General features: G+C 41.8%; 1 protein-coding gene across 3 annotated transcripts in view; it reads left to right on the top strand.

Annotated features, from left to right (window-relative positions):
* LOC124555617 (malonyl-CoA decarboxylase, mitochondrial-like) overlaps positions 1–14997 on the top strand; it is an 85970-nt gene that overhangs the window by 32316 nt on the left and 38657 nt on the right. For all 3 annotated transcript variants that reach the window (XM_047129586.1, XM_047129585.1, XM_047129584.1), the window contains 3 exons: positions 6533–6728; positions 7395–7504; positions 10211–10355. In XM_047129586.1, the coding sequence (XP_046985542.1) occupies positions 6533–6728; positions 7395–7504; positions 10211–10355 (451 nt within the window). The remainder of the gene's footprint in view (positions 1–6532; positions 6729–7394; positions 7505–10210; positions 10356–14997) is intronic.

The following is a 14997-nucleotide window of genomic DNA, read 5'->3' as shown; positions in this document are numbered from 1 at the left end:
GTGTTATAATTTGTGCATCATGGTCTGAAAGGCAATTCACCCTTTTACTAACAGAATGCCCATCTAGCAATGAAGAATGAATAAAAATATTGTCTATGGCTGTGCTACTGTTCCCCTTCACCCTAGTTGGAAAAAACACTATCTGCATCAGATCATATGAATTTAGGAGATCTACCAACATGCCTTCCTCCCCCCCCCCCCCCCCCAAATCATATACAAAATTTATATTGAAGTCACCACATGTAACTAATTTCTGCTGCTTCCTACAAAGTGAATCAAGAACCCTCTCTAGCTTGAGCAGAAATGCTCTGAAATCAGAGTTATGGGACTTATAAACAACGACAATTAGAAGTTTAGTTTCACTAAAGTCAACTGCCCCTGCACAACATTCAAATATCTATTCAGTGCAGTGTCATGATACGTCTATGAACTCAAATGGAATACTGTTTTTTATGTACGTAGCCACTCCCCCACCCCGCAAGGAACGCCTTGAAAAACAGCCAGCTAATCTGTATCTTGGGAAAGGTAGCCTCTGAATTGTCAAATTATGTAGGTGGTGCTCTGATACACCAATAATTTGAGAGTCAACATTTATAAACAGTTCACAAACTTTATCTCTAATAGGTCTTATATTTTGATGAAATATGCTAATTTCTTCTCTACTTGGAAACGTGACATCCTCTGAAGGTTAGCCCTTAGTTAGAGGGACTTCCTTTAAACAAGTATACCTATCAGCTGACTTCAGTCTAAAAAGGATGCAGCTCTAACACCAACTACTACAGGAATTTTTCCACGAGTGATCCCACCACTATTGTCACCTGTAAACTTTGACAGCCTCCCCTTCACATACCTAATGAGGTGCAGGCCATGCCTAGTGAAACCCGATTTACTGATAGACCCAACTGGCACCACTGAAATGTGACCCATGCCCTCTGCCATTACCACCCTCTCCAGCCCCATGTTAATGCGTCTAACAGCCGTGTTAAGATGAGGCCGATCATGACGCTGAAACAGTTGCACGAAATGCACATTAGTGCCACCAGTTTGAGTAGCTATCTTTGCCTGGTTACCACCTACATCATATTCCCCATCCGCATCAAGACTGTTCCCTGCTCCACCCACTATCACTACCTGAACCTCCTTTGTAAAATTCATACATAACTCCCCTAAGCTGTCAGTGTCCTGAGCCAACCCTGAACTAGCCTTCACAATGCTGGTGACCTGGTACTCACTCTGCAATGTTTCCTACAACTGCTGGCCCCCACCTCTACTGTGCGAACTACCTAGCAGCAGAACCTTCTTCTTTCTGTTAGACTTTGCAACTGACCTAGGCCTCCTAACTGCTGAGGACTGCTGCATGTTCCCTACATGTACAGCTACAAGAAGCTCCTCTGCACTCAACTCTGACAGTTGGCCAAATCTATTGCATATACGCAAAGTATAACTGCCTGAATACCTCCTCCTCCTCCTAGCTGCCTTCTTGCCAACTGCCAGTTCCCATTCCCCAACACCCCTCACCCTCCTCAACCTACCTAGTTCCTTCTTTGTGCATTGTAACTGAACCTGAAGGACACAGATCTTACGCCTCTGCTCCTCTATCAACTTATTTCTACTACACATTCTGCATTCCCAGGAGAGGATTTCATTAGAATGCCCACTGGCTTCCCCACTGCATTCCCCCCAATGAAAATACTTCGAACAACTCCCACACCATAACCCACTACTCACAAACCTCCGACAGAGCTAAAACCAAATTATTAGCTAAAACTAGAAATTCAAGTGGCCACTGGAACACTCAATGAAGTTAAAACACTGAATCAAAAATTTTACTGAAATGTTTCACTGGAAACAATAGGAAATGTCAGCTGAAAACTAAATCACTAAGTTTACTAAATGACTTCAACACACAGAAAACTCTAAAAAACACTGTGGTGGATGATTCCAAAAGTTTATTAAATAATTATTTCATCACAAACAGTATGAAATACCAGAATGAGATTTTCACTCTGCAGCGGAGTGTGCGCTGATATGAAACTTCCTGGCAGATTAAAACTGTGTGCCCGATCGAGACTCGCACTCGGGACCTTTGCCTTTCGCGGGCAAGTGCTCTACCATCTGAGCTACCGAAGCACGACTCACACCCGGTACTCACAGCTTTACTTCTGCCAGTATCTCGTCTCCTACCTTCCAAACTTTACAGAAGCTCTTCGCAGAGCTTGTAACTACAAATAGGCCAGATCTTTTTGACAAAGTCTACACCTTCATCTATATACATCTATATGATTACTCTGCTATTCACAATAAAGTCCCTGGCAGAGGGTTCAATGAACCACCTTCAAGCTGTCTCTCTACTGTTGCACTCCTGAATGGCGTACGGAAAAAACAAATACTGAAATTTTTCTGTGTGAGCCCTGATTTATCTTATTTTACCATGATGATCATTTCTCCCTTTGTAGGTGGGTGCAAAAAGAATGTTTTCGCAATGAGAGCGAAAACAGGTGACTGAAATTTCATGAGAAGGTCCCGTCATAACAAAAAAAAAACCCTTGTTTTAATTATTCCTACTTCAGTTCTCATATCATATCTGAGGCACTCTCTCTCCTATTTCACGATAATACAAAACAAGCTGCCCTTCTTTGAACTTTTTCGATGTCGTCCGTCAATCCCACCTGATGCAGATCCCACACCGCACAGCAATACTCCAGGATAGGGCGGACAAGCATGGTGTAAGCAGTATCTTTTAGTAGACCTGTTGCACCTTCTAAGTGTTCTGCCACTGAATCACAGTCTTTGGTTTGTTCTACCCACAACATTATCTATGTCATTGTTCCAATTTAGGTTATTTGGTAAGGAGAATGTTTCTGCCAGATAGAGCAGATAAGCAGTTATTAGCGTCTCACTTAGACAGTGAATTGGCATCACTTAGTTCCAGTAAGATGGCTGTAGAGATGGGCAAAGTTTAAGCAGATCATAAATCGTGGTCTGGAGAGTTATGCGCCTAGGAAGTGGATAAAGGGTGGAAAAGTCCCACCACGGTTTAATAATGAAAATTGGATGATGTCCAGGAAGCAGAGGCTGTTGCACTCTTGGTTCAAATGATGACAAACGAAGTATAATAGAGATTTGTACATCTGTGAAAAGATACATGCATGAAGCATACAGCAACTACCACTGTCACACCTTAACAAATGATCTGGCCGAGAACCTGAGAGAATTCTGGTCTTACATAAAATCACTGGCAGTCTGGTGTGGCAGTTGAAGATAGCAAAACAATAGCTGAAGTTTTAAATTTCACATTCAAAATATCATTAACACATGAGAACCATACAAACATGCCATCATTTGACCATTGGATAGACTCTTGTATGAACAACATAATAATAAGCATCCCTAGAATAGAGAAACAACTAAAAGATTTGAAAGCAAATAAAGCACCAGGTCCAGATGGAATCCTTGTTTGATTTTACAAGGAGTACTCTACGGCATTGGCCCCTTACCTGGCTTGCATTTATCGTGAATATATCACCCACCACAGAGTCCCAAGTAACTGGGAAAGAAGTATGTGTGATTCCAGTATATAAGAAGAGTAAAAGATCGTACCCACAAAGTTACAGACCAATCTACATCTACATCTACATCTACATCGATACTCCGCAAGCCACCCAACGGTGTGTGGCGGAGGGCACTTTACGTGCCACTGTCATTACCTCCCTTTCCTGTTCCAGTTGCGTATGGTTCGCGGGAAGAACGACTGTCTGAAAGCCTCCGTGCGCGCTCTAATCTCTCTAATTTTACATTCGTGATCTCCTCGGGAGGTATAGGTAGGGGGAAGCAATATATTCGATACCTCATCCAGAAACGCACCCTCTCGAAACCTGGCGAGCAAGCTACACCGCGATGCAGAGCGCCTCTCTTGCAGAGTCTGCCACTTGAGTTTGTTAAACATCTCCGTAAAGCTATCACGGTTACCAAATAACCCTGTGACGAAACGTGCCGCTCTTCTTTGGATCTTCTCTATCTCCTCCGTCAACCCGATCTGGTACGGATCCCACACTGATGAGCAATACTCAAGTATAGGTCGAACGAGTGTTTTGTAAACCACCTCCTTTGTTGATGGACTACATTTTCTAAGCACTCTCCCAATGAATCTCAACCTGGCACCCGCCTTACCAACAATTAATTTTATATGATCATTCCACTTCAAATTGTTCCGCATGCATACTCCCAGATATTTTACAGAAGTAACTGCTACCAGTGTTTGTTTCGCTATCATATAATCATACAATAAAGGATCCTTCTTTCTATGTATTTGCAATACATTACATTTGTCTATGTTAAGGGTCAGTTGCCACTCCCTGCACCAAGTGCCTATCCACTGCAGATCTTCCTGCATTTCGCTACAATTTTCTAATGCTGCAACTTCTCTGTATACTACAGCATCATCCGCGAAAAGCCGCATGGAACTTCCGACACTATCTACTAGGTCATTTATATATATTGTGAAAAGCAACGGTCCCATAACACTCCCCTGTGGCACACCAGAGGTTACTTTAACGTCTTTAGACGTCTCTCCATTGATAACAACATGCTGTGTTCTGTTTGCTAAAAACTCTTCAATCCAGCCACACAGCTGGTCTGATATTCCGTAGGCTCTTACTTTGTTTATCAGGCGACAGTGCGGAACTGTATCGAACGCCTTCCGGAAGTCAAGAAAAATAGCATCTACCTGGGAGCCTGTATCTAATATTTTCTCATGAACAAGTAAAGCGAGTTGGGTCTCACACGATCGCTGTTTCTGGAATCCATGTTGATTCCTACATAGTAGATTCTGGGTTTCCAAAAAAGACATGATACTTGAGCAAAAAACATGTTCTAAAATTCTACAACAGATCGACGTCAGAGATATAGGTCTATAGTTTTGCGCATCTGCTCGACGACCCTTCTTGAAGACTGGGACTACCTGTGCTCTTTTCCAATCATTTGGAACCTTCCGTTCCTCTAGAGACTTGCATTACACGGCTGTTAGAAGGGGGGCAAGTTCTTTCGCGTACTCTGTGTAGATTTGAATTGGTATCCCGTCAGGTCCAGTGGACTTTCCTCTGTTGAGTGATTCCAGTTGCTTTTCTATTCCTTGGACACTTATTTCGATGTCAGCCATTTTTTCGTTTGTGCGAGGATTTAGAGAAGGAACTGCAGTGCGGTCTTCCTCTGTGAAACAGCTTTGACAGTGACTGTCTGTAGATTGTGGTGCTGTTTTGTGGTACCAACTGTAACTTTCAACCGCACTCTTTAGACGACACCAAAACATTGGCACTGTATTAGTATTCTCATGAGTGAATGCATTTTTAATGTGAAATTTAATATTTTGGCCATTTGTCTGTAGTTGTCAGCTTCAACATCCGAATGATGCAAAAGAGATGGAATTGACAGAACATATATTGAAAATTTCCTGGGGCTATCTGGTAGCCATTTTGTAGCATTTGGTTGTGAAAATTATTGTAGGCTTCCTGCATTGCTCTTGCAGATTCATGAGCTGCCATTGAGTTTCCTCTATCAGTTTTTCTACATCCTCTTTTGTTCGAACATTCTCAGAGTGGTATAATGAGTCAGGTTGTGTCTTTACTATCTTATATTACTTTACTTGATATGTATTTATCTAGAGCGTGATTTATGACATGTTTGTTCCCCAGTTGTCGCACATTTGTTGAATTTGAACTAAATGTTCTCAGTTCATGTTTTATGTGGATTGCTAGTGCCTCTCTGTTATTTCCACCAAACCCAAATATGTGTTTAGTTTGTTGGTGAACTTTGACGGTCATCATCCTTGTAATGATTAATTCCTGTCTCTTCAGTGACGTGATTTTTTTCATTGACTCACTGTCTTCAGTTTGCTTTCCCTCATGGTTAATTAGAAAAATTTTGTCAGGTAATGACTGCTGCACTACACGACTACGCTAACACACTGTTTAGATTCTCTGAGTGAAAGGTCCGCAAAATTAAAGTCGTACTAATCACAACAAGTGATAGTGTTTCACTACTTGCTACAGGTTTGTGAAATGCAGTTCTCATTTGTTATTTATGTTAGAGTTCTACATTATTTTCCTCTTTCCATATTCTTTAATATGTGTAAAACATTTTCTTTTCTTTTCCTTTCCTTGATTTATTTCATGAAGTGTGCAATGTAAGTTGAACTGAACAGTGAGTAGATATTTCTTCCAAAGTTAGATTCAGTGAGCCTGAAGAGAAGTATTAGTCTCCAAATTGTGTGGTTTGTCACTATTAATCTTCATTTCTCGCAGAAGTTGGTTAAAAATGGTCACTGAAGTATGCTTTGTGTATGTGTTGTGTGTGTGTGTGTGTGGGGGGGGGGGGGGGGGGGGTTATTTTCTATGAAACTAATGTAGCTTTGGAAGTGGGATACTTCTGTAGATACTTATTGTAGGATTGCACAAAATATGATTTTTTGTATGTATTTCACTTTCTCTCAACAGAAATGCTGTCACCAATTTTACTTATGCTATTTTGTTTTAAGATCTCTGAATATGAAGCAGTACATCCAGTTAGGAGCTGGACTGATCTGAAAAGAAGAGTTGGCCCTTATAGGAGATGTTTCGTGTACACCCACACAAGCATGCCATTTGAGCCAATAGTTGTCCTGCACACAGCACTGAGTGACAACATAGCAAGTAGTATGCGCGGTATTGTGTCTGCTGCTGCACGCATGTCAAGTGAGTATTTCACAATTGTTCTGGTACTTTTTAAAATAAATAAAAAAATTACTAACAACATGAAAGCTTCTGAAGTTCATATGGTTTTTGTCTTCATATTGTACAGTATAATTTATCTATTTAGTATTCTCAGTCATTCTGTTACTCTCATCAGTACCAGCGGTTATCAATACTTTCCTGTGCCAAACACGATCTTCAATGAAATTCATTTCAGTAATGTTTTCAGAACTTACTGACAGCTGACAAATAATGCACATCTGAAGCACCTAAGATCCCCACTCTGCTCACCCTGCCCCCTATCTTTTTCAGTGGATCAGAACTGTAGGTTACACTGTAAAACATCAACAAGAGTATGTTTTATGAAGCTGTGGGTACTGTGGTGTGTGTGTGTGTGTGTGTGTGTGTGTGTGTGTGTGTGTGTGTGTGTGTGTGTAAATAAATTGTTAGTTCCTATTGTTTGTATATATTAAACTGTTCAGCTTAGTATCAGTTATGATAAAATGAACTGAAGCAATAAAATCTTTACATTTTTCATCCATTTTCAATCTGTCCTCTTTCTCCACCATGACTTATGTTTAGAGTCTGTTATTTAATAATACTGCAAAGTAGCAATAAGTAATAGTGAAACTGCAGTTCAGTTGGCTAATAATAAACTTATTGAATTAGTTGACGCCTCAGCTTCAGCAACTGGAATTGGGCATACAGAATGTGAAGATCCTTCATCTATAAAAGCAGCTATATTTTACTCTATAACATCAACTCAAAAAGGATTACAGGTATGTCGTAATTGTACTTGTTAAAACTTTTTGACTGCTCACTTAGGAATACTGCTAGGATTTTGAAGTAAGGCCACTTGATTTTAGGTTATGTTGTGGTCTGCATACTCATGGACTTGCAACTAAACTGTTAGTTCTGATTAGCCAGTGACAACACAGCTGGCCGTGACATACAGCTGATGCATAAAACTGTGTGTAGTAGTAAATGAAAAAAGCCAAACCAAAAATAGTTGCTTTAGACATAATTGCTACTATAGGTGAATTACCTGATGGAAACAACAAACTAGAATCAGGATAGGTAGCCTTGGATGTGCAGCTGATCAGTGTGTGATGAAAAGATACAGAAACAGCACAGAAAGTTTCTGTGGCATGTGAAGTGCTAACACACACACACACACACACACACACACACACGCACACACACACACACACTTTTTGTGTATCGGGGTTCAGTGTTTACTTTCCCACCAAGTGCTTTTAGTGTGGTAGCTAACATAATACTTACATTTGAATTAAAGTTGCCTTAATTTATAAGTTTATATTACAAGCTTTCTGAGATGAAATTAGGCATGTTAACTGTCATTGTTGTTGTATCTCAGTATCTTAAAGACATTGCCTGCCTGAATGCGGTGTATCATGCGTCAGTGGTCATAGTAAAGGCTATTTGTAATGCACAGACACACTGTGTAGCTGTTGCAGATACTGGCACTTCCAGGCAGAGGTTATACTGTTGCATTTAAATAAGGCCACCTGTTGGACACCACTTATGTAGTGTGTGATTTGGTAAGGCCCTATCCTGGATGCCATTTATGTTGTGATATGTTTTACTGAGCCTCATGTTGATTAGCTAATTTATGTTCATTACTGGTATCAGCTATGAAATAATTTCTCATTTGGCTGTGGCATTTGCTGTTAATAAAAGTAAAGGAATGTGATGCACTGGATAGAGTATATTACAATTAATAGAGCGTATTGCAATTATTATATTTCCATGGAATATTCTGTTTTGGGCCATGGCTAGATTGCAACTACCTTTTACAAATCATATTTTGAAACAATTAATTTTTTCTGCCACACCCTACAATAATTGCCCATTATGTTACTCAAAATATCAGGGCCACATTTAAGAGTTTAGTTATTCTTTTAAGACAAATAGAATGTTGTGTACAGGATTTACCAAAGGCCTGATTACAAGGTGGGATGTGTGTGTCTGGGAGAGGAAGAAAATTCATAAATTGGAATGAGAGGCTTTCCAAACAAATTAATTGGAGTTTATTTCTAGATGACTAACTCTATGTGGTACAGATTCGAGACTGCGGCACATGGGTGGCTACCTACTACCAGACTGAGGGGCATAGCACCCACAGAGGAGCAGGAGGACACATCTGGTTGAGTCGAGAGTTGGTTACTGAGAGAGCATCCCAGAATTCTCAGTGCAACCTCACCAGTCCGCCCTGCATCCCCCACATGATCATTCACAGTCCTCTGATTGACTGGCAGAGGGTACTTCACAAGGATGCCGTAGTCAGTGACTCTTTCGTAGTGCATCAGCCCATCAGCAGAATTCATTGAGAGAATACTATTTATGTGAACTGAGCCTGGGTAGGCTGTGATATCTAGTGGCATTGGCTATTGTACTAGCCCAAGCCCAATCACAACTCTACAATGGAACACAGAGCCACTGCATCAAAAACAAACAATTGAGAAAGTAAAATTTCAATTTCCAATAAAATTTTCCCTACTCTGTCTGGCCATCTATCATGAACAATTGGTGACTGCCAGACTTTTACTGGAGTGCGTTACTGCATTACCAGGTGATGAATGTGGTGTGTTAGATTCGCAAAAATTCAATGAGATTATAACCAGACTGGGCATGTCAACTGGTTTAACTAGAACAGGTGTTAAAAAGTACTGAGTAACTTATGAACTGTAGTTGTAGCGTCTTACATCAGGCACAGTAGCGAAGTGATACACAATAGGAGAATCCATCCTCTATAATTCTGCAAAATTTGCTATAGGTGCCGATCTGTACATTTGATTGGCCAGCTTGGATTGCCAATCACTAGGTTAGCAATCAATGTTGAAGGGAAACATCCTCTTTTTCCCATGCTTGAAGAAACATACACTAGCTGAGAATGTTCCTCTTGAAGAGCATTCCATTATAATCTTTAGTGCTAATTAGTTTGCCATAATTTGCAAAATTCATTAACCTATTGAGTTATCAATTTATCAAATTCTTTCCAGTGTAGTGGTATCTGTGACATATAGAGCAACAACAAGCCTTAGGTTGATTTCAGTGATGCAGCATTTACCTTGACTATCTGGAAGAAGTGTGCAGCCATATTGACTGGCGGGGCACCTCTTTCAACTTTCCCTGTCTGGGATTCCAGTTGGCTTGTGATCCCCTCGTACACAAACATCATCAGGTGCAGGCAGATGCTTTGTGGCTTCTACCACCTGAAGTCACATATTTTAATGAATAACATAATATTGTGATCTTGTAATTCAAGCAATTATGTACAACAGCCTTAAATAAAATTTTTCTAGCTAGATGATAAGTACAACCTCACTAGCAGCTTTTCTTGTGTGGTTCAGTGCATAAAACATGGAAGATTCTTAAAGTTGTCTTTTGAAAGAAATCTTACTAAATACTGAGAGAGGTTTCTTTCAATAAATAATTTTCTTGTGCTATTTTTTCTTCTCTAGGGTATTGAATTAGGAAATTATTTGATCAAGAGAGTTGTACAAGAAGTCCAAGCAGAATTTCCACAGGTGACAAAATTTTCAACACTTTCTCCAATTCCAACATTTCGTCTATGGTTCCTGGAAAAGCTTAAGTCTGAAGAAAAAGGTATTTTCACTGTATTTAATTACAGTTATCTATAATAAGACTAATGGCATGTTACAGTCATTACATTCTAAACTAAAGAGCAGCCAGTGCACTGCTGCAGCATTTGACTGTGTACCATGATTGTAGGAAAAGGATCCAGTTAATGTAAGCCTCACTACGGTATTCATTGTGTTTCTTTCAGTTCTTTGTTGCACGTATCAAAATATTGCTTTTAAATCATTCGGGAGGACGACGATTCAATCCCGCGTCCGGCCATCCTGATTTAGGTTTTCCGTGATTTCCTTAAATCGCTCCAGGCAAATGCCGGGATGGTTCCTTTCAAAGGGCACGGCCGACTTCCTTCCCCGTCCTTCCCTAATCCGATGAGACCGATGACCTCGCTGTCTGGTCTCCTTCCCCGAAACAACCAACCAACCATCAATAATTTTTGCATAAATTATTATTTGGTATATGCATGAGCGATGTGAAGATGTTGATTTGATGCTGTGTGGGAGAGACTGTGTAAAGTGTGTCCTGGTGTAAGAGATGCATTTCCCCCTTACTGCAAATCGCTCTGACAAACATGACTTAAAAAAATAAAGGAAATAAGCTCCTGGTATGAGCCCATAATCATAATGACTTGTATGAATAATTTCATCTAGTTCCGGTTACAGTTTTCATAATGTTTCACATAACATGTTTTGTCACTTGTCATTTGCATGCACAAACTTAGAATTTGTTAAATAAATGTCAGTGTAGTATAGAGTATGTTCTGTAGTAGAACAAATTGCTGAATGCACTGTTAATTGTACAATGTGAGTTTTGCATAAAATTTGATCTCTGAACACTTCCATTGTAGTAGCTCGATTAGTGTAAGTATGTGTTGTAAACTACTTCCTGTTTGATAATTTCATGATGTGTGGCTACTGTAGCCTAAGAATTATCTTATGGACAGGACATGTTCAGAAAGTAAGTTAACTAGATTTTTATATGAAGTGTACCTTAAAAAAAAGGCAGGATATTCTTGAATCAGTTGCTGACAACTTTTCCCCATAATCTACATCTACATCTACATCTATACTCCGCGAGCCATCTTACGGTGTGTGGCGGAGGGTACTTATTGTACCACTATCTGATCCCCCCTTCCCTGTTCCATTCACGAATTGTGCGTGGAAAGAACGACTGCTTGTAAGTCTCCGTATTTGCTCTAATTTCTCGGATCTTTTCGTTGTGATCATTACGCGAGATATATGTGGGCGGTAGTAATATGTTGCCCATCTCTTCCCGGAATGTGCTCTCTCGTAATTTCGATAATAAACCTCTCCGTATTGCGTAACGCCTTTCTTGAAGTGTCCGCCACTGGAGCTTGTTCAGCATCTCCGTAACGCTCTCGCGCTGACTAAATGTCCCCATGACGAATCGCGCTGCTTTTCGCTGGATCATGTCTATCTCTTCTATTAATCCAACCTGGTAAGGGTCCCATACTGATGAGCAATACTCAAGAATCGGACGAACAAGCGTTTTGTAAGCTACTTCTTTCGTCGATGAGTCACATTTTCTTAGAATTCTTCCTATGAATCTCAACCTGGTGCCTGCTTTTCCCACTATTTGTTTTATGTGATCATTCCACTTCAGATCGCTCCTGATAGTAACTCCTAAGTATTTTACGGTCGTTACCGCTTCCAATGATTTTCCACCTATGGCATAATCGTACTGGAATGGATTTCTGCCCCTATGTATGCGCATTATATTACATTTATCTACGTTTAGGGAAAGCTGCCAGCTGTCGCACCATGCATTAATCCTCTGCAGGTCCTCCTGGAGTACGTACGAGTCTTCTGATGTTGCTACTTTCTTGTAGACAACCGTGTCATCTGCAAATAGCCTCACGGAGCTACCGATGTTGTCAACTAAGTCATTTATGTATATTGTAAACAATAAAGGTCCTATCACGCTTCCCTGCGGTACTCCCGAAATTACCTCTACATCTGCAGATTTTGAACCGTTAAGAATGACATGTTGTGTTCTTTCTTCTAGGAAATCCTGAATCCAATCACAAACCTGGTCCGATATTCCGTAAACTCGTATTTTTTTCACTAAACGTAAGTGCGGAACCGTATCAAATGCCTTCCTGAAGTCCAGGAATACGGCATCAATCTGCTCGCCAGTGTCTACGGCACTGTGAATTTCTTGGGCAAATAGGGCGAGCTGAGTTTCACATGATCTCTGTTTGCGGAATCCATGTTGGTTATGATGAAGGAGATTTGTATTATCTAAGAACGTCATAATACGAGAACACAAAACATGTTCCATTATTCTACAACAGATTGACGTAAGCGAAATAGGCCTATAATTATTCGCATCTGATTTATGACCCTTCTTGAAAATGGGAACGACCTGCGCTTTCTTCCAGTCGCTAGGTACTTTACGTTCTTCCAGCGATCTACGATAAATTGCTGATAGAAAGGGGGCAAGTTCTTTAGCATAATCACTGTAGAATCTTAAGGGTATCTCGTCTGGTCCGGATGCTTTTCCGCTACTAAGTGATAGCAGTTGTTTTTCAATTCCGATATCGTTTATTTCAATATTTTCCATTTTGGCGTCCGTGCGACGGCTGAAGTCAGGGACCGTGTTACGATTTTCCGCAGTGAAACAGTTTCGGAACACTGAATTCAGTATTTCTGCCTTTCTTCGGTCGTCCTCTGTTTCGGTGCCATCGTGGTCAACGAGTGACTGAATAGGGGATTTAGATCCGCTTACCGATTTTACATATGACCAAAACTTTTTAGGGTTCTTGTTTAGATTGTTTGCCAATGTTTTATGTTCGAATTCGTTGAATGCTTCTCTCATTGCTCTCTTTACGCTCTTTTTCGCTTCGTTCAGCTTTTCCTTATCAGCTATGATTCGACTACTCTTAAACCTATGATGAAGCTTTCTTTGTTTCCGTAGTACCTTTCGTACATGATTGTTATACCACGGTGGATCTTTCCCCTCGCTTTGGACCTTTGTCGGTACGAACTTATCTAAGGCGTACTGGACGATGTTTCTGAATTTTTTCCATTTTTGTTCCACATCCTCTTCCTCAGAAATGAACGTTTGATGGTGGTCACTCAGATATTCTGCGATTTGTGCCCTATCACTCTTGTTAAGCAAATATATTTTCCTTCCTTTCTTGGCATTTCTTATTACACTTGTAGTCATTGATGCAACCACTGACTTATGATCACTGATACCCTCTTCTACATTCACGGAGTCGAAAAGTTCCGGTCTATTTGTTGCTATGAGGTCTAAAACGTTAGCTTCACGAGTTGGTTCTCTAACTATCTGCTCGAAGTGCATGTGGTGGGGCGTGGCATAAACTTCTTTATGCCCTCATCAAAGAACTCTCCTGCCAGCTCTTTCCTCCACTCCATAACCTCTTTCTGCACCTGCTCGTGGGTTGAAAATATACACTCCTGGAAATTGAAATAAGAACACCGTGAATTCATTGTCCCAGGAAGGGGAAACTTTATTGACACATTCCTGGGGTCAGATACATCACATGATCACACTGACAGAACCACAGGCACATAGACACAGGCAACAGAGCATGCACAATGTCGGCACTAGTACAGTGTATATCCACCTTTCGCAGCAATGCAGGCTGCTATTCTCCCATGGAGACGATCGTAGAGATGCTGGATGTAGTCCTGTGGAACGGCTTGCCATGCCATTTCCACCTGGCGCCTTAGTTGGACCAGCGTTCATGCTGGACGTGCAGACCGCGTGAGACGACCCTTCATCCAGTCCCAAACATGCTCAATGGGGGACAGATCCGGAGATCTTGCTGGCCAGGGTAGTTGACTTACACCTTCTAGAGCACGTTGGGTGGCACGGGATACATGCGGACGTGCATTGTCCTGTTGGAACAGCAAGTTCCCTTGCCAGTCTAGGAATGGTAGAACGATGGGTTCGATGACGGTTTGGATGTACCGTGCACTATTCAGTGTCCCCTCGACGATCACCAGTGGTGTACGGCCAGTGTAGGAGATCGCTCCCCACACCATGATGCCGGGTGTTGGCCCTGTGTGCCTCGGTCGTATGCAGTCCTGATTGTGGCGCTCACCTGCACGGCGCCAAACACGCATACGACCATCATTGGCACCAAGGCAGAAGCGACTCTCATCGCTGAAGACGACACGTCTCCATTCACGCCTGTCGCGACACCACTGGAGGCGGGCTGCACGATGTTGGGGCGTGAGCGGAAGACGGCCTAACGGTGTGCGGGACCGTAGCCCAGCTTCATGGAGACGGTTGCGAATGGTCCTCGCCGATACCCCAGGAGCAACAGTGTCCCTAATTTGCTGGGAAGTGGCGGTGTGGTCCCCTACGGCACTACGTAGGATCCTACGGTCTAGGCGTGCATCCGTGCGTCGCTGCGGTCCGGTCCCAGGTTGACGGGCACGTGCACCTTCCGCCGACCACTGGCGACAACATCGTTGTACTGTGGAGACCTCACGCCCCACGTGTTGAGCAATTCGGCGGTACGTCCACCCGGCCTCCCGCATGCCCACTATACGCCCTCGCTCAAAGTCCGTCAACTGCACATACGGTTCACGTCCACGCTGTCGCGGCATGCTACCAGTGTTAAAGACTGCGATGGAGCTCCATATGCCACGGCAAA

Source organism: Schistocerca americana, chromosome X (genome assembly GCF_021461395.2).
Source record: "Schistocerca americana isolate TAMUIC-IGC-003095 chromosome X, iqSchAmer2.1, whole genome shotgun sequence".
NCBI lineage: Eukaryota > Metazoa > Arthropoda > Insecta > Orthoptera > Acrididae > Schistocerca > Schistocerca americana.
Note: the sequence above shows the minus strand (reverse complement) of the source record. Positions and strands in the feature narration are given on the sequence as shown.